At 49.8% G+C, this 26,915-nt stretch overlaps 1 protein-coding gene across 1 annotated transcript in view; it reads right to left on the bottom strand.

The window, feature by feature from the left end:
* The window catches only part of GLE1 (GLE1 RNA export mediator), a 222,783-nt gene extending 197,867 nt beyond the window's left edge, over positions 1-24,916 (bottom strand). The window contains exon 1 of the mRNA XM_086948609.1: positions 24,683-24,916. Coding sequence (XP_086804735.1) covers positions 24,683-24,778 — 96 coding nt within the window. The 5' untranslated portion in view covers positions 24,779-24,916. The remainder of the gene's footprint in view (positions 1-24,682) is intronic.
* Between the last annotated feature and the right edge of the window lie 1,999 nt (positions 24,917-26,915).

Here is a 26,915-nt window from a genome sequence, read left to right as displayed (position 1 = left end):
TTTTCTGTTGCAAAATATGTTCACAACTCCATCTTTTTTTCTTGGTTTAAACCTTTTTATTTTTCCTCAGGGAAAAAACACTGCTTTCTCTTTGAGATCTGAATAGGGCAAGGGAATACAAACACTACAATATGCAGAATAAAAAGAAATAGGTTGCAACAAAACCCCTTTTGAAGATACTATTAGTAGCTATATGAACCAATAAATGGATTTCATCGCCTACACGTCCCACTGAAGCCAATAGGATGGCTGCCTAAATCTGCCTTTTTTGCTTCCCGAGGAGGTGGATCACTGGAGAACCCGTGGGTCAGCAAAATAACTCAGAAATGCACAAGAGGCCGCTTCCTGCGGTCCTGAGCCTTTTTAAACCTGATAGACTGAAGAGCAAGGACTCAATAATCTCGGCGTTGATTCAACAGCCTGTGATTTTGGGCAAATCACTTAATCTCCCCGTGCCTACAAAAAACCAGCCCGAGCTGCTGTACGCTTCCAAAAGCTATGGACGTCAGCAAGAGGAGAGGAGGATAGAGTATCGTTGGGGAGTGAGAAATGATGGTAAGTGGGGAGGAGGAGGAAGTGGTGGTGCAAACAAGGAAGTGGATAGCAAATTGAAAGGAGGAGGGAGGAGAGGTTAGACAGAAGAAGTAGTGGTTGCTGATTGGTACACCTGGCCGTGAGGTAACTGTTCAAAATCTCAATATTTGTGTACAGCCATCCCGGGGAAAGATGTTCCAATCTGCATTAAGACTTCCATCGAAAACCACGTTTGCTCAAAAACATTTAAGAAACAGGGCTGCTGCATTACAAAAAACATCCCAAAAAAAAGACTGCTTATTGCATAAATCATTTTATGCGTGATGACTGGCTGTAAAATAGTCTGTCATGCATTTCTCATGAATTGCAATGCAAGCCTTCAATAGGCAGACTGATAACCAAACAGCCAATGCCATGGGGAGAAACAGCAATTACTCCTGTGGGTGGGCCCACAATACCCCTGTAAGCATGTGTTTAAGAATTACTAACAAATCATTTGCTAGATAGATAAAACTGTCATTCGTCAGTTTTAAAAATATGGGGCATAGCACTTTTGAACACTGTTTTGTATGCAAGTTAAAAACGGTATATTCTGCTACAGGTGAGACTGGTCGGGAATACTGCCTGTGTTGACACATGGGTGCGCACCACTAGGTCTGTCCGCACATATTGGGTAATTGGAAGCATGTGGTTACTAGTGTGCTAGATTATTTTTTACTTACAACTGTGCCAAAGACACACCATTTCCCTATTTGTTGCTAAGAAGGGAGCGGAGGAAAGGGGAAGGAGAATAACCATAATAACTTTAGGACTATAGGACGGGGTAGCCAGGGGAATCAGTGGAAAGAAGGCTTTGGCGCAAAGGATTTAAATATTATATTTACTGCAACACCTCTTTTACAGCTCTATTTCAAGGAACAGCAACCACAAATGTACCACTACTTTTGAGTACTGAAACAGAAAACCCTTGTGAACAAAGAAACTACTGTATGCCCTTAAATGCTTGTGTTTAGAACAATAAGTGCTGAGCAGAAATGCTATGCCGACTGTGCCCTCCTTCTGTGTATGTCATCACATGCCCACACTATTGCCACGTACTTCACCAAATGCACAACTCAGTCACGAGCCACATACTCCATCACAGAACTCAGCAGCCTCAGAGGGAGTTACGATTCAGAAAAGGGGGTGGTGATGAACAGAGTGTCTGAATTAAGCAGACCACTCTTACCCAGTCCAAAGATCAGGGCTTGATCCATCACCGTTATTTATCTCACTGCACCATCCCAGCTCAGAACCTGGCTATATGCAAATCAGTCTGTCCCTGGCCCAGTGCATCATGGGAACAGGGCAGACTAAACTACCAAGCCAATTCTTCACCAGAAAGGAGACAAGCTACCGGGGACCGGTTTCTGGCATTTCAGCCGTCTTCGGCCCGGCTTGCTTGAATCCTGATGGTGCAGTGAGAAAGGGACTCATGTCTGAGTATACCCTGCCACACCTATAGTGGCCAAAAACGATTCAGAAAAAGGGGTGGTGATGAACAGAGTGTCTGAATTAAGGATTCAAGCAAGCCGGGCCGAAGACGGCTGAAATGCCAGAAACCGGTCCCTGGTAGCTTGTTTCCTTCCCAGTATAAGAATTGGCTTGGTAGTTTGTTCTGCCCTGTTCCCATGATGCACTGGGCCAGGGTCAGACTAATTTGCATATAGCCAAGTTCTGAGCTGGGATGGTGCAGTGAGCTAAAAAACGGTGATGGATCAATCCCTGATCTTTGGACTGGGTAAGAGTGGTCTGCTTAATTCAGACACTCTGTTCATCACCACCCCCTTTTCTGAATCAGAGGGAGTTAGCCTGCACAAGCGGCATAAACGGCCATGACTACAATAAGCGCAAAAGTAATTAAAATATCCAAACTTTAAAACGCGCCCACCCAGCCTCACACATTCCACCAACGTTGATGTTTACATCGACTCCTGAATACTGACAGGCCCTTAGCAAAAGAACGTTCTCGAAGGAGGAGGTCTTAAAGAAGCAATACAATCCGAGCAATATCTAGTACATGTTAGAACTGAATTCAATATTTGCCAGTTTCACCTAACAATAGGTGCTAATGTATGAAACAAATACAACATTTACAAACGTGAGCATGCATCTTAAAAAGTCAATGCGTCCGCACTGGTCATACTGATCATTCACCTCGAGTAGCAGAGCGGATTGCCGTTCTTCCTTTTGTCTTTTTCATTCTTTTACGTTTAAATCCACAAAATATTAATACAAACGAAATTGAAAGCGCCAGAACTCAGAACAGTAAAGCATTTGTCTCTGGAAAGAAGTGTTACAGGCGTGTTCCTAGCCTGACAGCCACTTAGCCCGCACGTCTAAGACTAGTTCTTGTCGACGCTGAAGATTAAACTGTATTTGGAACGAGCATGCTCTCAAATGTGTAAACAGTCTTGGAGATGGTACGTCTACACTATCTTAAGCGCCGAGCATAGGGTCACTAGCGCTATTAGAATTTCACATGACAGCCCCCGGTGCACGATTGAGGCAGCCGCGCAGTCCATATCGAGCACTAAGCAGGGGAACCAGATTCTCTTTCTAGCTGCATTCGCGAGAGGCAACAATTAACCGCATGTGTAAATAACGGAGGTGGGTGTAGAGCCAAAAACGGTTAACGAGGACCCAGTAGAAGTGTGACTTAGACAACTAAAAAAAGAATTCCCCTTCCCTTGCTCTGACCTACTCCTTAAAACGCTACGAAAGCTACAGCGCAGAGCCGCCACCCCTGATTAGATGGAACCTGCCCCTAAACACGCAGTCCTTCGGAGACGAGGATTTACAGCAGCAGATGCCCCTTAGTGACCCGGACAGTACCGCATATAACAGAACAGAGGAGGCGACTGGAACTTTACACTTCAAACGAACACGCTGAGGGCACAATATGGGCGGATTAGTATAGACTGAAGCAGGGGCCGCTTGAAAACCTACCTGAACTTAGATGCAAGGAGCGCTGCCGTCATTAGATTAAAGAGAAGTTAGAAAGAAGCCTAACTCTCTTTTAGTGGCCATATTTCAATTATGGTATTGACATACCTTTGAAACGTGAGATGCGCACAATCTAGAAGGACTTCGGTAAATGTTGTGGCCCAACAGCCACGGCTGCTGACTTTGGATCGGGAGATCCTAGTTCGAGTCTCGGATCAAAAACGAAACCTGCCGTGGGGCGGGACTTCCGTCTTCAGGAGCCCGCGCCCACGGAGTGCCTGGACAGAAAAGCAGTGCTGGTGATGCGGGGCTCCCATGCCCGAGGGAGAGCCCCGCGGAGGCTGCAGAGTCCGGCGATGCGGTGAGTGGGGTTGATCGGGGGGTCGTCTTTATGTGGGGGGGGGGGTCGTCTTTATGTTGGGGGGGATTGTCTGTGTGTGTACTCTCGTGTGTGGGCGGGGGGCGGCGGTGGGGGGTGGGGCTGGGGAGGTGTGGTGTGTGTCTGTATGTGTGCGCTCGTGTGTGTGTTGTGTGTGCCTGCCTGCGTGTGCATGTGTTGTGAACAGCCTGCCGGAATGTGTGTGTGTGTGTGTGTGTGTGTGTGTGTGTGTGTGTGTTGTGTGTGCCTGCCTGCGTGTGCATGTGTTGTGTGTGCCTGCCTGCGTGTGCATGTGTTGTGTGTGCCTGCCTGCGTGTGCATGTGTTGTGTGTGCCTGCCTGCGTGTGCATGTGTTGTGTGTGCCTGCCTGCGTGTGCATGTGTTGTGAACAGCCTGCCGGAATATGTGTGTGTGTGTGTGTGTGTGTGTGTGTGCCTGCGCATGTGTTGTGAACAGCCTGCCGGAGTGTGTGTCTGTGTCTGTGTGTGTGTGTGTGTGTGCCTGCGCATGTGTTGTGAACAGCCTGCCGGAGTGTGTGTCTGTGTGTGTCTGTGTGTGTCTGTGTGTGTCTGTGTGTGTCTGTGTGTGTCTGTGTGTGTCTGTGTGTGTCTGTGTGTGTCTGTGTGTGTCTGTGTGTGTCTGTGTGTGTGTGTGATTGAGAGAGGATGCGAATGCGAGGCAGGGGATGTGCACGGCGCCGTGCGCGCCCTCGAGGAAGAATCTGAGACAGCAGAGGCTCGCGCCTGAACGCTGTCTCACATTCCTCCTAACACGCCAACAAAAGGTCCATCGCTACGCTCGACCTAAAAAAGGGTTTGTGGGTCTGAAATCACAATTTTCCCAGCTTTTAGGGAATTACAGACTTTAGTCAGAAAACCAACATTTTTTACACAGTTTTCGCATTTTTCTGGGACATAGCCTATTTTTGCTATTTTTTGTGCTTTCAACCTCCTTCAAGTTAATCGTAGACATGGATATGAAAGCAATAATGGATCCTAGAAAGTTATACATTTTTGAAAAGTAGACAAAATTTTGAATTCAGCAAGGGGTCATTTGTGTAGATCCATCAAGGTTTCTTTATATAAACAGTTAAATATAGGAACAATTCAAAATTAGTTGAAAAAACAGCCTTGTGTGTCAACATTTTCACCTGTAACTTCTTCTAATTAGGACAGCTCTTTGTATACCGTTTTATCTGCTGGACCTTACTGGTTGTGGGGATATATAGGACTTGTAGGTTTACCAAGAACCCAACGAACCCAGAGTCAAAACTGAGCAGCAATTTGCAATGGCTTTTTATTATGTACTGGGTATATAGCAATTATTGTGGTAAAATGTATACATGGAAAAATCGGTATGAAAGACGCCTATGTATTTCTGAAATGGGAACAAAGTATAGAGTTTAGAAACAGATATTTGCACATTTCCTAAATTGCGAATACTCACACTAGCATGAGAATTATCGGCCATTTTTCAAAATGACTTTTTTTACCCAATATCTTTCATTTGGAAGGCAGAAATGCATCGAAAGTCAATAGGTAATAACAGTTGCTTTAACAAATCTGAATTACCCTAAGTCTCCCAATAAAAATGGTACCTAACTTGTGTGGGTAGGCATAGTGCCCACGACAGGAAACGGTGCAAAACGCAACGTGGACACACCCCAATTTCAAAGTGAAAAATGACCCTTTTTTGGCAAAGTGCCTAGCTGTAGTTTTTTAACCCTAGCTCTGCCAGCACCTAGGGAAACCTAGCAGACCTATACATTATTGAAAACTAGACACCCAGGGGAATCCAGGATGGGGTGACTTGACTGCCTCCCACCAGGTTCTGTTACCCAGAATCCCTTGCAAACCTAAATAATTGTTAAAAAAAAACACATTTTCCCCCACATTTCGGCGGTGGAAAGTTCTGGAATCTGAGTGGATCCACAAATTTCCACCTACCCGGCGTTCCCCAAAGTCTTCTGAGAAAAACAGTACCTCACTTGTGTGGGTCGGCCTAGTATCCGCGACAGGAAACGGCGCAAAACGCATCGTGGACACACCTCAATTTCGCAGTGAAGAATGACCCTTTTTTGGCAAAGTGCCTGGCTGTAGTTTCTTAACCATAGCTCTGCCAACACCTAGGGAAACCTAGCAAACCTATACATTTTTTAAAAAACTAGAAACCCAGGGGAATCCAGGGTGGGGTGCCTTGACTGGCTCCCACCAGGTTCTGTTACCCAGAATCCCTTTCAAACCTAAAAAATTGCAACAAAAAAAAACATTTCTCACATCTGTGGTGGAAAGTTCTGGAATCTGCATGGATCCACAAATTTCCTCCCACCCAGCGTTCCCCCAGGTCTCGGCGGTCATCTAGGGAAACCTACCTAAACCACACATTTTTGTAAACTTGACATCCCTGGAGTCCCGCGAGGTATGGCTTGCGCAAGTCCCCCATCATTCTCCTAACCAGAATCCCCTGTAAACCTCAAATTGTGCCAAAAATTCATTTTTTTCTCAAATTTCTGGGTGGGAAAGTTTTGGAATCTGCGTGGATATAAAATTTCCTCCCACCCAGCGTTCCCCCAGGTCTCCTGATAAAATAGGTACCTTACTTGTGTGGGTAGGCATAGTGGCTGCAACAGGAAATGGCCCAAATCATACTGTGGAGACTTCAAAATGACCTATAGCAAAACTACCTTGTTGGGGGGGGGGCACCTGAGCTTTTGGTCCCGGGCTCAGCGGCCATCTTGGTAAAGTGCCAAACCCAAACATTTCTGAAAACTAGACACCCAGGGGAGTCCAATGAGGTATGGCTTGCGTGGATACCCCAACGTTCTACTACCATGCCATGCAAACCTCAAACTTAGCTGGAAAAATGTTTTTTTCCAAATATTTGTGTGTGGAATCACCGTGCTGGCACAAATGTCCTACCACCCAGCGTACCCCTTGTTCTCCCGAGTAAAAGGATACCTCACTTGTGTGGCTAATGCCTCTATCTGCCCCCCAGGTGGGGCAGAAAGCCTACTATACGCCAGGGATTTTTTGAGCAAATTTTAATTAGGGTGGGGGTTGTAAAAATGGGCATGCCAATGCCCCACCCTAATAAAAATCTACCCAAAAAAATCCCTGGCGTCTAGTGGGCTTTTTGCCCCCCGGGGGGAAAATTGGGGGCTACAGCCCCACCTGCCCCCCTGGGGGGGGGCAGGAAGGCTGTCATTTTTGTGGGGGAGGGGATGGGGGCATGCCCGTTTTAGGCAGCCCCGCCCTAATTCAAATTTGCCCCCCAAAAAAACCTGGGTGTCTAGTGGGCATTTTGCCCCCTTCCCCCCTCCGGTGGGACAGATTAGGGGCTAATGCCCCAATATGCCCCCCAGGGGGGGCTGCAAGTCCACTAGACGAAAAGGAGTTTTTGGGACACATTTTTAAATAGGGTGGGGGCAGCCCAAAACGGGCATGCCAAAGCCACCACCCTAATTAAAATTTGCCCAAAAAAATCCCTGGCGTCTACTGGGCTTTTTGCCCCCCCCGGGGGGCAGATGAGGGCTACTGCCCCCATCTGCTCCCAAGGGGGGCAGAAATGCTGTAATTTTTGTGGGGGAGGGGTGGGCGCATTGGCATGCCCATTTTGGGCAGCCCCCATCCCAATTCAGATTTGCCCCAAATATCCCTGGCGTCTAGTGGGCTTTTTGCCCCCCACCCCCCCCGGGGAGCAGATGGAGGGCTACTGCCCCTCAGTGGGGGCAAAAAGGCTGTTTGGGGCAGCCCCCACCCTAAAAAAATTGCGCTAAAAAAAATCCCTGGCATTTAGTGTGCTCTCTGTCCCCCAGGGGGCAGATTGGGGCTACTGCCCCATCTGCCCCCGGGGGCAGAAAGACTGAATTTAGCCCATTTCCTTATGGGGGGGAGCAAAGGCCCTTTCCCAAGGGGCCCCTCCCTCCTCCCTGGCGTCTAGTGGGTGGATACCTGCTTGGGGATCACCCTCCTGCAGTGATCCCCAAGCAGGGATCAACTGGGGAGGGGAGATTCTCCCCTTTCCATTGATACCGCTCCCGTCTTTCTACATGCCCGGGGGGCTGAGATAGCCCCCTGAGCACATAGAAAGTGAAACTGAAATGAACCTAAAGGCTCATTTCAGTTTCGATTTCTGTGCAATGACGACAGCACGACGTGCGCGCTGATTGTCATGGCACAGAAACCAGAGAGGGGGCCTCGGGAGCTGGGAAAGCTCTTCCCCAGCTCCCGAGGTCACAGTGGAGAGAAGGAAATCCCTCTGCTGTCTGCAGCAGAAGGATTTCCTGACCCTGACGGAATGGTTCCGTCATGAGCACAGGGGCACCGATGTTCATGGTGGAACCATTCCGTCATGAGCATCGAAGGGGTTAAGCGGGCGCCGCACTCAGTGTTAAAGTTAAAAAAAAAAAAAATTGCACGGTGCCCCTGAAGCGGGCACTGCACTCATTATGAAAGTAATAAATAAATAAACAGGAGCATGGTGTCCCAGTAGTGAACGCTGCACTCAACCTAAAAGTTAAATATAAATAAATAAAATTAAATTAAATAAATAAATAAACTGAGCATGATGTCCCTAAAGTGGGCACCTCGCTCAAGATACAAATAAAATAAAATAGCATCCACCATTGTCCCCATAAGTGCCCCTAAAACAAAATAATGCTGACCCCTGTGAGAAGTTGGCCTGGTATATGCTGTCCACGAGTTATAGTGGGCACCTTGCACAAGTCCAAACAATTCTTATTGATGATCAGGTCAAAGACAACCTTTATTGAAAGCTATCCTAGTGGTAGCTGTGGAGAGCAGCCTTCAGGCTATGTCCCGAAGGAAGGTAAAGCAGCTTGTTTTACCAGTCTATAACCTCCTGAATGACCAAATGAAAGGAGAACACCACAAGGAATATATAGAATATATGTATTTATTACATAAACACTCTCTACTAACCTCTTTATGAGATTAGAGAACAAAGCACACAATATTAAATCACTAGAACAACAGTAAATAGCTCCAGGGGGAGACCAAACCATATACTAAGAAAGTGGTATAAGAACCACAACTTGACTAGACACAGTGCCTAGAGCATGTAGTCTCGCTGGGACCCCAAGGAACCACCCAAGGTAGTGACACAGGAGACCCATGGGGGACGCGTCCAGTGTTAGAACACAGGCGCGAGCTCCGTACAACTCTATGGGAAAGTCACGGTTGGAATTTTAAAGTTTAAAGACACTTAGGAGAGGACTTGAAGCAAACCCTTTTAAAACTTAGAAAGTTCTAAGGCCAGCATCAATGTGAGCAACAGAGTACTCATGTTACCTAAGCCAGGGAAGCCGGGTGCTTAGGTGTCCAATGGTGTCGGGAATCTTTGTCGTTTTCAATGGCGTGATACTGCAAAGTGCTGCTGCCGTGGAGAGGAAAAGCGTCCAGTGTGATCCAAGCCTGGGTCGGAGCGGAGAAGAACCTGAAAGCAGAGGGGACAGAGTCTGGGTCACTTGCCAGTGACCAGGGGCTCGGTAGATGAATGCCCACCGATGTCGGCTGTTCAGGTGAGAAGAGGTGAAGCTTGATGCTGCGGCCACGGGGACCAGGAGACATCGAGGACAACCAAAGGCCGCAGGCAAGCTGTCCCACGAAGGATGTCGAGTGCCTGGGGGGGTCAGTGTCTGGATTGAACACCAACAAGCCTTGGCAACTGCAACCCACGTGTTCAGAGAAAAGATGCTTCGGTGAGGACCAGCAAGGTCCTGGGGGCTCCCCAAGCGATGGAGAGTCAGGGCACGTCTGGAGCAACCAGGGAAGCCCACTGAAAGTTAAAGTTGCCTTCATAGGGGCCCACAGGCCAACGGACCAGGGATCACAAAGGGACCTCGAGAGGAATCACTAAATACTAGCCCATGGAACACTTGTGGAGTGGCCTGGTTATCTTTGGTGGAATCACTGCTCGGGGTCTGGACTACAAGTAGTCCAAAGCACAGCTTCAGGGGTCGCCAGAATGCAGATGCTTATGCAAATGTACACAGTGCCCAGGGATTCGGGTGGCACGGTCCCCATGAGGGATACAGGTCTCAGGTTTGCTGAGCACACTAGTCGAACTCGGGGAAACTTGGAAACCCACCTCCTGTGTTGCAAAAGTCTTCGGAGTCCATAGGAGCTTCGGAGATGCAAACCGGTCAGATGAGTCTTTGGTGCCTGCTTAGCAGGGGAGTAACTCCTTTACTCCAAGGGAGATTCTTCAGTCATCCCACGCAGTGTAGATAGTCAAAGTACTTAGTTTCTGTAGCAGAGTTTCGTCCTGGAAAATTTAAAGTCCTGTAGCCAGGGGTTTCTACTTTGTACCCAATGAAGGGGTGGGACAAATTCTGGGGACCCACCTATGGGAAGGTCAGGTGTGAGAAGTTGGCCTGATATATGATGTTTCCAATTCTGGAACCACCTTGTATCAGTCCAAACAATCCCTTATGGTGTCTGGTTGTAAGTCAACCTTATTAGACAAGCTATCTTAAGGGTAGCATACACCAAGCAGCCTTAAAAGCTTAACTCGAGAGGTTGTGTTAAGCGAGCTGTTTTACCAATCACAGTCCTGTAATATCAAATGAAAGGACACCACACAAGTATATATTAAAAAGATATATGTATTTATTTCTAAATTAATCCCCAGTACTCTTTATGAGCAAAGGGGCACAAGCGTTAAATCAAAAGCACAGTATAACATACAAAGTAGCACAGTTATGGATGAGGGCGGGTGGCCACTCAAACCATATATTAAAAAAGTGGTATAAGAGATATCAATCGAACAGTGGTTAGGCCTAGGGCCTAGGGAATCGCTGGGAGCAGTCGGGACAAGCAATGCTGAAGTCGGGAAAAGCCCGCGGGATTCGGGTGCAGCACGTAAAGTGCGGCTTGCACCAATGCAATGTCAATGGTGCGTAAAAGTTACACAAATAGAGTTTAAGGACCCTTCCGCTGAACCTAGAGGAACCAAACTTTAGACACAGACCCTAGAGGTGTGTACCAGTGTGGGAACACCGTCGTTGCAATGTTACCTCACCCACAGGAAGCGGGTGCATAGGGTCGAAGTGGCGTCGGGTTTTGACACGCAGGCTCTTGGTGCTTGGAGCTGAAGATGCTGCCGGCGATGGGAAGGAGAAGTGTCCGGTGTGATCCAAGGGTGGATCAGAGTAGAAAAGTACCTGAAAGCAGAGGGGACAGAGTCTGGGTCACTCAGCAGTGACCAGGGTGGAACCAGGACGGAACCAGGCAATGTTGGGCACAATCAGGTGGTTGTCGAGGAGCTTCTCTCCGCTGTCACGTGGGCTCTGGGGCATCTGCGACATCCAGGAGCAGGTCACGATCTGTCCCACGCAGGCTCTCACCGTCGGCGCAGTCGGCTTCAAGATTGGAGCACACAACACTTGGCAAGAGCAATCCACGCAGGACCGGGGGATTGCTTCTCACTCGGACCAGGAGGGTCAGAGCGGGTGCTCCTTTTCAGAGGAGCTGGTGCAAGTCTGGAGCAACGAGAATCGCAAGTCGCTTTTAGGTTTTCGTCGGCACAGGGGCCACAAGCCAGCTGGCAAGTGACCGGGCCAACGCGTCGAGCCAAAGCAAGCAGAAGGGCCCCCCGCAGCACTCGTCGAGTGTAGAGGGGTGAGCTTCGGTGCAAGAGTGGCTCAGGGTTGGGGCTTCTCAAACCCCGGTGTACAGCTTCGAGGGTCACTCGTGGGCTGCACGGTCAGCGTCTCGTGGTCTTTTCAAGATGGCGTGCCCCACGCTTCCGGTCGCCTCCACGGGTCTCAGCTCTGCAGGGACTGTGGATCGGGCTGTAAGAAGGCAGGCAAGCTTGATCTCGTCGATCTCTGTCGCTCGAGTTCCGGCGGGAACTGCAACAAAGCAGACGTCGAGGTGCTGGATGGTGCCTGTTTGCACAGGGTGGTCACTCCTTGACCACAAGGGAGATTCTTCAGTCTTCTACGTTGAGTAGGATGTCGAAGGGTCCAGAGTTTCATTTCAAATGTTTCATCAGGATAATCTGAGTGCGTTGGCACTGCTCCCGTTCTTAAACCAATCTAGGGGGCTGGATTACCTGCTAGGTCCCCTCCTATGGGTGGGACCCAGGAAGGGGGTGGATACACCCCTTTCCTTTGATCCAGGCGGCGCTGGGTCAGGGGCTGGTGTGCCCCAGAACCGGTTTGGCCGGATTATGCAAGGGGCAGCCTTGTGCTCCCCAGGCAGTGTCTGGTTTCTTTCAAACCTCCCTGCTACAATCCACTATCTCCTGTCTGGGGTGGTGTGACACCTCCCTGTGACAGGAAACCCTTTGTCCAAGCCTCCTCTGCTGAGTTTCAGTCGGCAGCAGGAGTTCAGGCTTGTGTCTGTGGCAGAAGCATCCATTTTGTGGATCTGAGGCCCTTTTAAAAATCAACCGCGTTTCAGTAAAGTAACATGTCTTCTCCCTCTAGAGGGGTGGAATGCTATCCCCGTCGACACGAGGGGATAGTATTCCAAATCGTATGACACCTTACACGACATGTTTTGATAAAGCCAAACAAAGTTGCTATATAACCGCGAGAATTTTAAGGCACTTAATAGTATATGGTATGGCATTATCCCGGATCAGCTTAGGGAGTTGTTCCCGATAGCTGCAGACAGGCTCAGCTCATGCCAGAGCTCCATCTCACATTAAATCACGCACTCTGCCTTCAGGATTGATAAAGCCTTCCATAAGAGTGGCTCACAGGGTTATATGTGTCCAGATATAGGTTGAGATGTAGGTATATTATATCTAAGCAAGGGGTGATTACACCCACTTGCCCCAGCTGAGTGATCAGCCAGTTGTGTCAATTTAAGAACCAGCCAGGGGTGGCAAAAGCTATGCTTCAGCCCCTGGTAGGCCTTGGTGGCACCTATGCCCTGAGCACCTATAGTGCATGGTACAGGGGCTGACAAGGAGTCCATTTCCAATTGTGGTATGTACTTATAGCACATGTATTACGAATTTAGAGAGAGAACAGCAGGCTGGGGGTCTGATTAGCAGGCCCACGGCCTCAGTAAGTCGAAAACCAGTGAAGCAAAAAGCAAAAATTGGGGTGACCATAGGATAGCAGACCCTACTTTCCTACACAACCCACCCCCCCCAAACGCAGGGACATTAAACTTAACCTTGACCAGATAGGTCTTCATGTTCTAAGTGGAAGTACCCGGAGAGACCATCTGCATTGCCATGGTCAGTCCCTGGGCGGTGCTCCACTGTAAAGTCCATCCCCTGTAGGGAAATGGATCACCTGAGCAGTTTGGGATTTTCACCCTTCATCTGATTTAGCCACAAGAGGGGCTTATGGTCTGTCTAAATTAGGAAGTGAGTTCCAAACAAGTATGGCCTCAACTTCTTCAGGGCCCAAACCACAGCAAAGGTCTCCCTCTCAATAGCTGACCAACGTTTCTCCCTGGGGGTCAGCCTTCTGCTAATAAAAGCAATGGGCTGGTCTTGACCATCTTGATTAAGTTGTGAAAGCACAGCTCCCACCCCCAACTCAGAAGCATCTGTCTGTACAATGAACTGTTTGGAGTAGTCAGGACTCTTCAGGATAGGTGCAGAGCACATGGCCTTCTTCAGGTCATCAAATGCCTTTTGACAGCTAACTGTCCACTGAACCTTTTTGGGCATCTTCTTGGATGTCAAGTCATTCAATGGTGTCACAATGGACCCATAGTTTTTCACAAATTTTCTGTAATACCCAGTCAGGCCCAGTCAGGCCCTGACTTGTGTCTGGGTAGTTGGAGGAGCCCTACCTACTAGGTGGCCCAGGTACACAACCTTACTCTGCCCTCTCTGGCGCTTGGTAGCCTTGATAGTCAGGCCTGCCTTTTGCAGGGCCTCCAGAACCTTCTTCAGGTGGATCAGGTGATCCTCCCAGGTGGAGCTAAAGACAGCAATATCATCTAGATATGCTGCGCAAAAGTCATCCAACCCAGCAAGGACTTGATTCACCAACCTTTGGAAGGTGGCAGGTGCATTCTTCAAACCAAAGGGCATTACCACAAATTGATAATGTCCACTAGGGGTAGAGAATGCTGTCTTGGCTTTTGACTCTTCAGCTAGTCTGATCTGCCAGTAGGCAGCTGTCAAATCAAATGTGCTCAGAAACTTGGCGGAAGCCAATTTATCAATGAGCTTATCTGCTATTGGAATGGGATGAGCATCTGTCCTGGTGACAGCATTGAGACCTCTGTAGTCCACACAAAACTTCATTTCTCTTTCCATCTTTGGTATGAGGGTTTGGCACAAGGACCACTGGGCTAGCCCATGGGCTCTCTGATGGCTCAATCACTCCAAGCTCCAACATCTTTTGCACCTCAGCCTTTATACAATCCCTGACATGGTCGGGTTGCCTGTAGATCTTATTCTTCACAGGCAGACTGTCACCAGTGTCCACCTCATGGGTGCACCAGTTGGTTGGACTGGGTGTGAGTGAAAACATGTGTCTGTGGGCCTGCAACACCTGTCTGCAGTCCACCTGTTGCTGCTCAGTGAGGCTGCCTGCCAAGGCTACTCCATGAACTGAACCATCATCAGGATTCTGGGAAAGCAGGTCTGGGAGAGGGTCACCCTCTTCCTCCCGATCCCCATCTGTGGCCATGAGGAGACTCATGTCCTCCCTGTCAACAAATGCTTTCAAACGATTCACATGGAGCACCCTGTGGGGGCTCCTAGGGGTTCCAAAGTCAACCACATAGGTGACTTCTACCTTTTTCTCAATGATAGGGTAGGGTCCGGGCCATTTGTCCTGGAGTGCTGCTGGGCCCACTGGGTCCAACACCCACACCTTCTGCCCTGGCTGGTACTCAACCAGAACTTGATTATCTGCCCCCTGAGTTGCTGTTCCCAGGCACCCCCCTTGGACACTCCGCACCACCGCGTGCGTGCTCGCCCACTTCCCTCTGCAGCCTCGTCAATTCCCGCTGAGCAGGCCCAAGCTGGGACCTCAATTATTGCTCCTCTTAGTCCCGGGCCTGAATGATCTTATCTGCGAGGCGGCATGTTGGAGGGCCTCTGTGTTGTAGGCCTCTGTCCGCCTCGCGCCGGGGGCTGGATTACCTGCCCCCACCCTCAGAGTACCAATCCCTGGGTGCCCCTCCTGTTTGCCTCTCACCTTGTCGTGGGGAGTCGCCTGCTCCTCGCGGAGGCCACCGTTGCTCCTGCCGAGTAGGCCCGAGCCAGGGCCTCGGGTGATGCTTCTGGCCGCTAGACTCCGCCCTCCGGGCAGGGAGCCTGTCACTGATCCCCAGTGGCTGATTCTCCGCTCGTCACCCCTCGCCCTTCTCCGTGTGGGCGGAGATTTACTCCGTCGTAGTGTGGTGTCCGGCACTCAGCTGTGGCGAGCTCTGCGATCCGCCGTCGCTCCGTGGGCCCGCCGCTGCGATCCAGTCTCCAGCTGGGGACTGCTTCCTCAGCCGCTCGGTGATTCGCCCCCCAGGTTCCGGCGCCCGTGAAAGCGTTTGGGCCCCCAGCAAGTACTCCGCTCCGGGTCGGCTGCCGGTATAGCGTATTTGGGGCGAAAAAATTTATTTTGAGTGGTTTGGGACGAGGAGCCTCTTTAAGTCGCGTCCTCTCAGGCCGCCATTGTGAGAAGTTGGCCTGATATATGATGCTCACTAGTTCTAGTGATCACCTTGTATCAGTCCAAACAACCCTTATGATGATTGGTTGTAAGTCAACCTTATAGACCAGCTATCCTAATGGTAGCATGGACAAAGCAGTCTTAGGCTAAACTCTTTTGGCATGTGAAGCCAGCTGTTTTACCACATATAACCCCTTGAATACCAAATGAAAGGACACCACACAGGTAGTTATGAAAATAAACAAGATATTTATTACTAACAAACACCTCTGAACACTTTATGAGATCAGGGGGCTAAGCACATGATAAGACGCTTAAGAATAATACGTTTAAGTTGCACAATTACAATGTTGCCCTAGGGGCACAACAAACCATATACTAAGTAAGTGGAATGTGAAAGTCGATAGAAGGAATGGAGCTGTCCAGAGGCTGTAGGATCGCTGGGACCACACTACCCTAACCTTAGGTAAGTAATAGGAGGCCCACGGAGCGCGTGTGCAGAGTGTGAACTCACATGCGAGATGCGTAAGAACGTCTATGGACAGTACAGTTCAAGTAAAAGGTGAGTACGGACAATCCTGACTAGTTAGGACTAAAACGACTGTGGAACTGGACACTAGGAGAGTCAATCTACCCTTGAGCACCGAAATGCTCGTGTTACCTCACCCACAGGCTGCGGGTGCATAGGTGCGAAGTCGTGTCGGGTTCCGGCGTTGAAGTCTATGGAGCCTGGAGGAAAAGGTGCTGCAGGCGACCAGGAGGAAGATGTCCGGTGTGATCCAAGGGTGGATCAGTGAAGAGGAGGACCTGAAAGCAGAGGGGACAATGTTCAAAGTCACTAGCCAGTGACGGGAGTGGAACCAGGAGTGGAACCAGATGCCGTTGTCGCGATCAGGTGAAGAGTGGACGCTTGTCTCTGCAGCCACGTGGACCAGGTGGTGTCTTCGACGACCAGGATGGAGGCACGAGCTGTCCCACGCATGCTCTCGCTGTCGGCGGTGTCGGATCCGGATTTGGAGTCAACAGGCCTTGGCAAAGGCAACCCACGTGGTAAGTGGAAACGGCGTCTGGAGTGGACTAGGAGTGTTCGGGCTGCTTCTCCTTTTCAGGGAAGCAAGGGCCAGTCTGGAGTAACCAGACCGGCAGATTGGATTTCAAGGTTCGTCGTCTAGGAGAGGTCACTAGCCAGCCGGCAAGTGACCAGACAACGCGTCGAGCAGCAAACAGGCAGAAGGGCCCCACGCAGATCTCGTGAATGCCGGAGGGCTGGTCTTCGGTGCAGGAGCTGCTCGGGGTCGGGGCTTTTCAGTCCCCAAAGCACTTCGTCGAGGTTACCTCAGAAGTCGTGCTGGAGCGAAGTGCTGCTTCTTCCAAGATGGCCGGCCCCACGTCTCTCAAAGCACCCACAGATCTCAGATGTGCTGCAGATGTAGGTAGAGGTCGGAGAGGTCTGGGAATCCGGGTCTCGTCGGGCTCTGAAGTCTGGATCCTCGAGGGAAGACGACAAAGGGAAGCCGCTGGACGCTGATGGTGCCTGCTTGTGCAGGGTGGACACTCCTTGCCCACAAGGGAGATTTCTTCAGTCTTCTGTTCAGAAAGTCGAAGTCCAGAGTTTCTTGTAGAGTTTCAGTTCAGGATTAATCTAACTTGGAATGGGACCAGCTCCTACCTTTATCCTGCTAAAGGGGGCTGTACTACGACTAGGTCCCTCCTGTGGGTGGGACCAGGAAGGGGGGTGGGGACAACCCCTATCCTTTGTCCGGTCTTGCGCCAGAGCTGGGGCTGGAGAGCCCCAGGAACTGGTTTAGACCGGTGTATGCACAGGGACACCTTGTGTGCCCCAGGCATGTCTCCTTCCTTTCAGCCCTGTCCTACCCAATACACAAAATCCTGTCTGGGGTGGTGCTAGCACCTCCCAAGGCAGGAAACCCTTTGTCCAAGCCTCCCTCGCTGGAAGGACTCCCAGCAGCTCGTGTCTGTTGTGGCAGCATCCATTTTGTGGAGCTGAGGCTTCAGTTAACTTTAACCGGGGTTCACAGTTACATACATGTCGTGTCCCTCTAGAAGGGTGGAATGCTACCCCCGTCGCCAGAATTGGCGAGGGGGTAGTATTCCAATTCGTATGACACCTTACTCGACATGTTTTGATAATGCTATACCAAAGTTAGCAATAACCACGAGGATTATAATGCACTTAAGAGTATATGGTATAGCGTTATCATGGAAACAGCTAAAGGACTTGGTTCCGAAAGCTGCAGACAGGCTCAGCTCATGCTAGAGCACCATCTCACATAATTCCAAGCACTCTGCCTTCAGGATTGATAAGGCCTGCCATAGGAGTGACTGATAGGAGGATAAGTGTCCATTTTAGGGTTAGATATAGGTATACTATATCTAAAGCAAAGGGTGATTACACCATCTTGCCCCAGCTGATTGAGCAGCCAGTTGTGTGGAATGGAATGGAATGGAAATGGATTTGTTAAGCGCGGTTGCTGCCCACGGGCGTCCAAGCGCTGAGTAGAAGCAGAGATGTGACGGAACAGGGAGATTAGGATTAGAGAGATTTGGCGAACAGTAATGTTTTCAGCTTTTTCCGGAATGCGAGCAAGTCGGGGTTGGAGCGAAGAGAGAGGGGGAGAGCATTCCAGAGCTTGGCGGTATTCAGCGAGAACAGCCTACCCCCGGTCCTGGCTCTTTTCACTCTAGGAACAACTGCCAGGAAAGCATCCGTGGATCGAAGGTTCCTATTTGGGTGGTAGGGGATGACAAGATTGTTATTTATTGCTGATCCCGTCTTCCAAAAAGCCCGATGCGCAATACACAGCGCCTTAAATGTCACTCTTAGCCTCACTGGCAACTAGTGCAGGCTTTTCAGTCCAGGTCTAGCTGACTGGGTTCGCGGAATCTGGAGTAGGGTACGTGCGGCGCAGTTTTGTACCACTTGCAGCTTCCTAAGGGTCATCTCAGGGGCCCCTACGTATAGAGCATTGTTTGAGTCCAGGCGGGACTGGATGAGGCCTTGTACTGCCACCTTTTTGGCCTCTAGAGGCAGAAGTGGAAGGACCTTCCTCAGGACTCTAAGTAGGCCAAAACAGGTGGCGGACAGCTTGGTGGCCTGGGTGGAGAAGGAGAGCCTTTTGTCTAACCATACTCCCAGGCTCTTGACACTTTCCTTGGGGGTGGGGGGAGCACCCAGACCGCAGGGCCACAAGGAGGTGAAAGGTACTGGCGATGCTGGGCCTAGGAGCATGAGCTCTGGTTTTTCTCCGTTCAACTTGAGGGAGGAGTTGGTCATCCACTCCTTCACGTCCTCTAAACATTTCAACAGACCTACCGGGGGTTGCCTGTTGCTCTCTTGCGCCAATGAAACCACTAGCTGAGTGTCATCGGCGTACGACACGATTTTAATGCCGTACGGTTCGACTACCCCAGCCAGTGGTTTCATGTATACATTAAATAGCACAGGGCTCAGTGAAGAGCCCTGCGGTACTCCACAGCTGAGAGGCTTACTGGGTGACATTGTATCGAGGTCGAAGATCTGAAAAGATCTGTCAGACTGGAAAGAGTCGAACCACCTTAGTGCATCACCCGAGACTCCGATGTTATAGAGACGGTTCAGCAAGGTGGCATAGCTGACCGTATCGAAGGCGGCACTTAGATCAAGGAGGATCACTGCCACTGATCCTCCCTGATCCAGTATCCTTCGAGATTCTTCGGTGACTGCTAATAAGGCGGTTTCAGTCCCATGCTTTGGTCTGAAACCTGTCTGGGACGTATGTAATAGGGAGTGGTTCTCTAGAAACTGGACCAACTGGGCATTTATATATTTCTCCAACACCTTGCTAGCCCAAGGGAGGAGTGAGATGGGGCGGTAGCTGGAGTGATCATCAGGGTCCTGGTTAGGTTTTTTCAACAGCGCCCGCACCATTGCTTGCTTCCAGGCTGTGGGAACTGAGCATGCGGATATAGATGAGTTTAGCAGTTCCAGGATCACAGGCAAGGTGGCTTCACCTGCCTGCATCAGGACTTCTGGGGGCGCTGGGTCACGTGGAGAGCCCGACTTAACTTGGCGTGCCACTTTATCTAGGGTGTCAAGGTCCAGAAGGGGAAAATGATCAAGAACAGGCTGGTCTGGGGGGCGGGGGGTTCTCGGGAGGAGTAGGTCAGTCGCATCCGAAGTCAAGGCTATTGTTGGGAAGGTGGAGTAGATTTTCAACACCTTATTAAGGAAAAATTCCGCCAACTCATTGCATTGATCTTGAGTCTTGATCGGATGGGGGCAGTGGTGACGCTGGTGCATTGTTTTATTATGTGGAAGATTTCCTTGGGCTTTGATTTAGCTTCCAGGATTTTGTCAGAGTAATAAGTAGCCTGGGCCGTCCTGACCCCTTCTCTGTAGGCTTTGATCGCCTCTTTGTAGGATGCCTTTTTTCCGGGAGAAAGTCTAATCGCCAGGCTCTCTCTCGTTGCCTACAGAGGCGTTTTTGCTCTCTTAGCGAATCAGAGAACCAAGGGGCTGATTTCTGCGTTCTTTTTGAGGACGATCTGCGAAGAGGGAGGATCATATCTAATGAGTTCGTAATCCAACCTACATAGTTTCCGTTAGCCACGTTGGGGTCTGGGCAGGGTGGCGGACGGGTGGAGTCCAGATCATGCGTCCAGGATTCCACAGGAAGTTTTGACCAGTTTCTCCTAGTTGTGGATTGAGGGGGTAATTGGGGGGCTTTATGGGTGACCCAGGTAAACGGGACCAAGAAGTGGTCCGACCATGGGAGGGGAATGGGTTGGTCAACAGTTAAGTCAATGCAGTTACTGAAAATAGGGTCTAGTAGATTGCCCTTTTCGTGGGTCGGGGCTGTGACCAGTTGGGCCAGTTGAAGAGCTCCAAGGTCATCTATTAGCTCCTCAGCAGTGTGGTCTGAAGGGGAGTTAAAATGGAGATTAAGGTCCCCTAAAACCGTATGATTGGCAGAGGATAAAATTCTTTTCGCTATAATCTCTGGGAGAGATGTATGGAATAATTTTGCAGGCTCGGGGGGCGATAGATCAAAGTGCCAGAGAATGAGCTATTCGCGTGGAACTCTATACAGAATTCTACACTCTCGCAACCAGGGATGGTTTCTGCTGTGGTGCGGCAATGATACTGGTACTTTCATATAATGGCCAGACCTCCCCCTCTCCCTTCCGGTCTGTCTACTCTGAAGATATGGTAGCCAGCGGATAAGGCTGAGACTAAATCAGGCTCTGATTGAGCCGAGAGCCAGGTTTCTGTTAAGAAGATCGCGTCTGGCTTGTGTTCCTCTAGCAGCATGGCGATTTGTGTACAATGCTTTGGCAGTGATCGACAGTTTAACGCGTACATGCAGTATTTCTGGGCTGTGGCCAACGGGGAGGTGTTGCGGAGGGAGTGTTTGCAGTCCGGGCAGCGGGGAGGGAGCTCTGTAGGAGCATACATATGCGTGCACTGGACAGCGACAGTTCTTCCTATGCTGTGTAAGGCTGTCGAGCTATATGACCTGCCCTGGGGGGTGGGAGAACCAGGGTTAGTGGTCCCTGGTCCCGTCTGGTCGCGGACGGGCGCAGACGGGCTTGCCTTTGGCGCGCCTTCGGCGCACCGCCGGCGCGCCCGCTGCACCCGTCCGCTGCGCCTCCGGAAACAGCACATTCTTAAATATCAATGGGAAGGGGCGTGGCCTCTTTCGGTGGGCGGAGCCCGGGAGGTCGCGGCGGTTGCCTGCTGCCTGCTTCAGCTCCTCGCTCAGCTGAGCGGCGAGGCAATCACCAGGTGAGCAAGTAGTGCAAGTTTTAAAAGCACACAAGTATTCACACAATATACAATTTTAAAAATTAAGTTTAGTGAAGGGGTTCCTAGCTCTCGGCTTTCCGCCTCAGGAGCTCTGTCCTAAGCAGCGCTGGTCAACAGAGCGCGCCTAGATATGCAAAAGGGGGCGTGGCCTATTTCGGTGGGCGGAGCCCGGGAGGTCGCGGCGGTTGCCTGCTGCCTGCTTCAGCGCCTCGCTCAGCTGAGCGGCGAGGCAATCACCAGGTGAGCAAGTAGTGCAAGTTTTAAAAGCACACAAGTATTCACACAATATACAGTTTTAAAAATTAAGTTTAGTGAAGGGGTTCCTAGCTCTCGGCTTTCCGCCTCAAGAGCTCTGTCCTAAGCCAGATTTGGATGGCCAGCCAGGGGTGGCATAATACATGCTGCAGCCCCTGGTAGGCCCTGAGTGCACCAATGCCATGGGTACCTAAGGTACACTTTACAGGGACTGATAAGGTGACCCAGTATCCAATTAGATATGGATGTCAATTTAGAGAGAGACAGCTAGGCTGTGGGTCTGATTAGCAGGCCCACAGCCAGGGAAAGTCGTAAAGCAGTGAAGCAAAAATCAGGGGGTGACCATAGCATTGCAGACCCCACTCTCCTACAGCCATCTTGGCCACACCCCACCCTTTTTAATTTTAAACACAAATCCATATCTTTAGGATTCTTTTTCATCTGTCTCCTCAATGGATTACAGGATCTTTTCATAATCCTCGCCGTTAAGGTTAACGCAATTTTGTTCTCTCTTCCTGCTTGCACCTTTTGTTTTTTTAGAGTTTTTTGCTTGAAGGTATAAACAAGTTTTTGTATAAAATCCACCCATTGGTCAATCCCAGTTAAGGCGTTCTCTTCAAAACATATAGCCTTGATATTAGTGTTTTGTGCAAAAAAGTTTTTGCCCTTAAGAAGTCCCTATGTTGTGGGATGAAACACGTTGGCTTTGTCCTCATTTGTCCTAAATGTGAAACAAGCCATGAAAGAAAGATTACAAAGAATATGCATGACAATGTTAGGCTTTCTTTGAGATAATCTTTTTTACTGAATTATTTTAATTGAGTCATTGGCATGGAGAATGACAAACTAGTTAAATAGGCAGTGCTCCTTCTCTTACAACGTTTCTGACTTGTTTTTGGGGGGAGTGGGGGTTCCAAACGGTTGACCCTGGAAGTAAGCACGTTCTAATAGGAACTATGCAGGGTGCGGCAATAGTGTACTATAACCATTCTTGTAATTTTGACTGGAACTGTAAGTGTTGTAGTTAGTTACCTGTTAAACCACATAATTGTTTTCCTCTATAGGATAACTTTGAAGTGTTGACTTTATAAAGTAAAAAGTATTTTTACTACGAAAACACCCTCTACGCCGGAACCACAGCCAAGCTACAGAAAAGACTACAACGCATCCAGAACGCCTCCGCCCGACTCATCCTAGACATCCCTCGACGCAGCCACATCTCCGGCCACCTGAGGAACCTGCACTGGCTCCCGGTCAACAAGAGGATCACGTTCAGGCTCCTCACCCACAAGTCTCTCCACAACCTGGGCCCCAAGTTCCTCAACGACCGCCTGACCTTCCACACGCCCACCCGCCAGCTACGATCCACTAGCCTCTCCCTTGCCGCCGTACCACGCATCCGAAAAGCCACCGCCAGATCCTTCTCCTACCTGGCGGCCAAGACATGGAACTCCCTCCCCATCCACCTTCGGCTGACCCAGGACCACCTTGCCTTCAGGAGACAACTCAAGACCTGGCTGTTCGAGCAGTAGCGCCCCCCTTCCTCCAAGCGCCTTGAGATCCTTCCGGGTGAGTAGCGCGCTATACAAGTGTTATGATTGATTGATTGATTGATTTTTAGTTAAAAATGTACCTACTTTATTGCAAAGATCTTGATATTAAAATAAAACACAAAGCTTATTTTCCTAAAATTGGTGTGGTTCTCCTTCTTGAGTCGTGTGTCCATTATTGGTCGATGTTGTGCCATAAGTGTCTTACTCTCCTCCATTAGGCCTAAGGCTGCTCGCCGACATTACCACTAAGAGCACTTTGGGTTTTAAATTGAGTCCTGTACGCTGTTGCGGAACCCCTGGACTCATTGCACAGTATAACCACCTAGTGGCATAACCTATACAGAGCTAGCTTTATATACAAGTCACCTCTGAACCGGAACACAAGAAACCCAAGACAAGTTTCGGCCTGATTCAGCCTTTTCAGTCGGCTTTAACTTGGCACAGAGTGCAAGCGATCCACATCTGGGCATACGCTTGACCACTTAGGGCGTTAACAGCAAACATACAAAACGTGATGGCAGGAATAAAACTTGTGGTCCCTTCTAGAAGGGGCATGATCTGGCAGTTCAGAAAAGACTGTTGACATGCATAGCAAGATTGGTATTATTTGCACTAGACAGGGTTTAGTCTAGAATTCCATGGTGGGTGAAAAATGATTGACTAGAATACGGCCTGAGTGACTGCCAGTAGCTGAGATTAACTTAAGTATTTCATCCATCACCTTGTTGTTGCATAGCTAAATAAAGCAGTTTCCTAATTTAACAAACACTCACGATAGCTTGCACCTTCAATAAGTGACACGCCTGACCTTGATCTGGCACTGGGCTTATTATGATGATCCTGAAATCATGAAATTTATAAAATGACCAAAACGCAGTCTGAAAATACCCAACATCTGAACAATAAATATGTTAACCTATTAACCACATAAAGTGCAGACAATTCAAATGGAACACAGAAACATCTACAGGCAACATAGGTTGTGAAGAACATTGTCGACAGGCATAAATGGAGACACAGCACTTTGGGATAAGCATTAGTCAATAGAACCATGTCCATGTGCGATTAGGTCATTTGATGGTCCATTCAGATATTCCACTATTTAACACGCTTCCTGACTTTTCTATCCTGTTTTCGGGTAGTAACCCTGGGTGTCAGTGACTCAGACACTTCTCGGTCAGCCTGCCCAGTTCCAGCTTCCAATGACGCGTGATGGGAGCCCTCTTCCCCGTGTGTCCTGCTGACCCTGGGTGGAGAGCTTGCTTCAGCGTGGACTCTACACAACTGCATTCAGGAAACATGTTGTGACTCTAGGGGCCTGGAAACTTGAGAGAACCTCCCAGTGAAGGTGCTCACACCCAAACATGGTGAAAGGATCTCCCGGGTGGCTTCAACGGTTTAAAATAGGCCGCAAAAGATGCAGAAGTGGCAGAAGTCATGCTGGGCTGCAGGGCAGATGTGCACCGCCTGCAAACGAATGGGTGAGGCATGCCCTGACGCCCTGACACCCTGCAGCCCGCTCACCTGCCCCCCCCCCCCCCCCCGGGGCCCCCGCTCACCTCGCCCCGCCGCAGCCAGTCCCGGTCGTACCGCAGCCGGCCCTTGGGCGAGGCCTTCAGCGCCTCCAGCGTCTCCCAGCGCAGCTCCACCGCCATGGCCCAGCCGGTACCGGTGCTGCCGACAGAGACGAGGGACTCACCGGCAGGGAGGGAAGCCACACACCGGGTTTAAGGGCACGGACAGCGAGGAAGGACAAGAGTCGCAGCCATGGGCTTGGACTGGAGGGGAAGGACTACAACAGACGACGGACAACTGTCCGCCTCAACGGGCTCAGACAGGAGGAAAAGACTACAAGAGACGACGGACAAGAATCCGCAGCCATGGGCTCAGACCGAAGAGAGGGACTACAACAGACGACAGACAAGAGGCCACCTTAACAGACAGAAGGGAAGGACTACAACAGACGACGGACGAGAGTCCGCCTCAACGGGCTCAGACAGGAGGGCAAAACTACAAGAGAGGAAGGACAAGCGCCCCGCTCAAGTGGATTCAAACGAAAAGACCGAAATAAAGGAAGGACAAGAGCCAGGCTCCACTCAGGGTTCTGTCAGGACCGGCGGCGAGGATGGAGCATTCTTTATTGTACAGCAACTTCAAAGGCTTTTTTTCTTTTGAACATTCTTTTTTATTAATCACTGCTTCCAGCTTCTTCAAGGTTAAGTTAAAAAACAAACAAAACACATATAACACTGCACTTCCCTATAACACCAGGGAGGGTGTCCATAGCAACCATTAACCAATAGTAACACAGGCGCACTCCATCTCCCTTTCTTTCTCTCTCTCTCTCTCTCTCTCACTTCTTCCTCTCTTTCTTTCTCTTCTCTCTCACTTCACTCTCTTCTCTCTCTTTCTCTGTCCCTGTCTGTCTGTTCTCTTTCTTTTCTCTCACTTCCCTCTCTTCTCTCTGTGTCTTTCTTTTCTCTCTCTCTCTCTCTCTCTCTCTCTCTCTCTCTCTCTCTCTCTCTCTCTCTCACCACCTCTCTCTCTCTCTCTCTCTCTCTCTCTCTCTCTCTCTCTCACCACCTCCCTCCCTCTCTCTCTCTCACCACCTCTCTCTCTCTCTCTCTCTCTCTCTCTCTCTCTCTCTCTCTCTCATCTCTCTCTCTCTCTCTCTCTCTCTCTCTCTCTCTCTCTCTCTCTCTATATATATATATATATATATATATATATATATTCATGTGTACTAAGTCCTTCCTCTTTGTTCACTGCTGTGTCAGTTAAGTCCCTTGATTTCTTAACTGCTCTCTGAGGCAGTGGCTTGAGAGGCATTCACTGTTAGTACATGTGATTTATTTACTCATTTAGGTGCCATATTTGCTTCTGTTTACGCCCGAGTGCGCTTCCGTTACCACGCGGCCCCTAGGTGTGCTGGTTTGCCATCCAACGGGTCCTGTCAATCGCACCTGGGAGCTGCTCTCTCCAGCGCATCGTGGTTAGAGTAACGGCTGTCCCACAACAAAGGGGGCTTTGTCCCTCTCTTGATGCCTTCCCCCCACCCTCGCTTCACACCGCAAGCGCCGCAAGACTCCTGGATGTCATGTATAACACCTTTTACAGCACTTGTGAAGGGGCTGCCCAGCTTAAATAAGGGTGCATTTTTGGACTTTGGTGCTCTCACCCTCAATATTCAATCAAATAAGGGACCATGATTATTCTCCTGACTTTATCTCTGAGGAGGAACGGACCCCCCCAAGCAAAGCATTACACCAGAGGTCGATAGATCTCCTCACTCAGGCTATTGCCAGGGCTATCCAACCCCTGCAGGCCAGTGTAGCTAGGCGTACGTCCCACGTATCCAAGGACCTGCGATTCTCGGGGACATGGGGGAAGGGCCTAGTGGGGTTACCGTATCTTCATTCCAGAAGGCCCATAAACTAGACGCAGGGCACCTGGAAGGTTTCCATTGCCTGAGAGAGACCTTCCATAAGAGTGCTTATACACTGAAACTAGCACCCTATCAGGAGGAAGACTTGCCCAGGGATATTTGCGACAAGGTAGTACCAGATCTTGATCTCGAGAGGGATTCCCCAAACAAGGAGAGATTGACACAGACAACAATGGGTACTCTGACGAGGGTCTGGACTCAGAGAGGTACTGGCGCTCCAATTCTGTGACCTTTGGTTGCCTTGAACCCGTTCGTATCTACCGTGCCAGATCCTCTGAATGGTCTGCCAACCTTTAGACAAGGAGGTGTGGGTCCATAGTCAGGCAGAGTGCCCTAGACATACTCTA

The sequence above is a fragment of the Lissotriton vulgaris genome, unplaced genomic scaffold (assembly GCF_964263255.1).
Source record: "Lissotriton vulgaris unplaced genomic scaffold, aLisVul1.2 SCAFFOLD_726, whole genome shotgun sequence".
In the NCBI taxonomy this organism is placed as follows: domain Eukaryota; kingdom Metazoa; phylum Chordata; class Amphibia; order Caudata; family Salamandridae; genus Lissotriton; species Lissotriton vulgaris.
The sequence above is the reverse complement of the archived record's forward strand: the minus strand, read 5'-3'. Positions and strand labels throughout refer to the sequence as shown.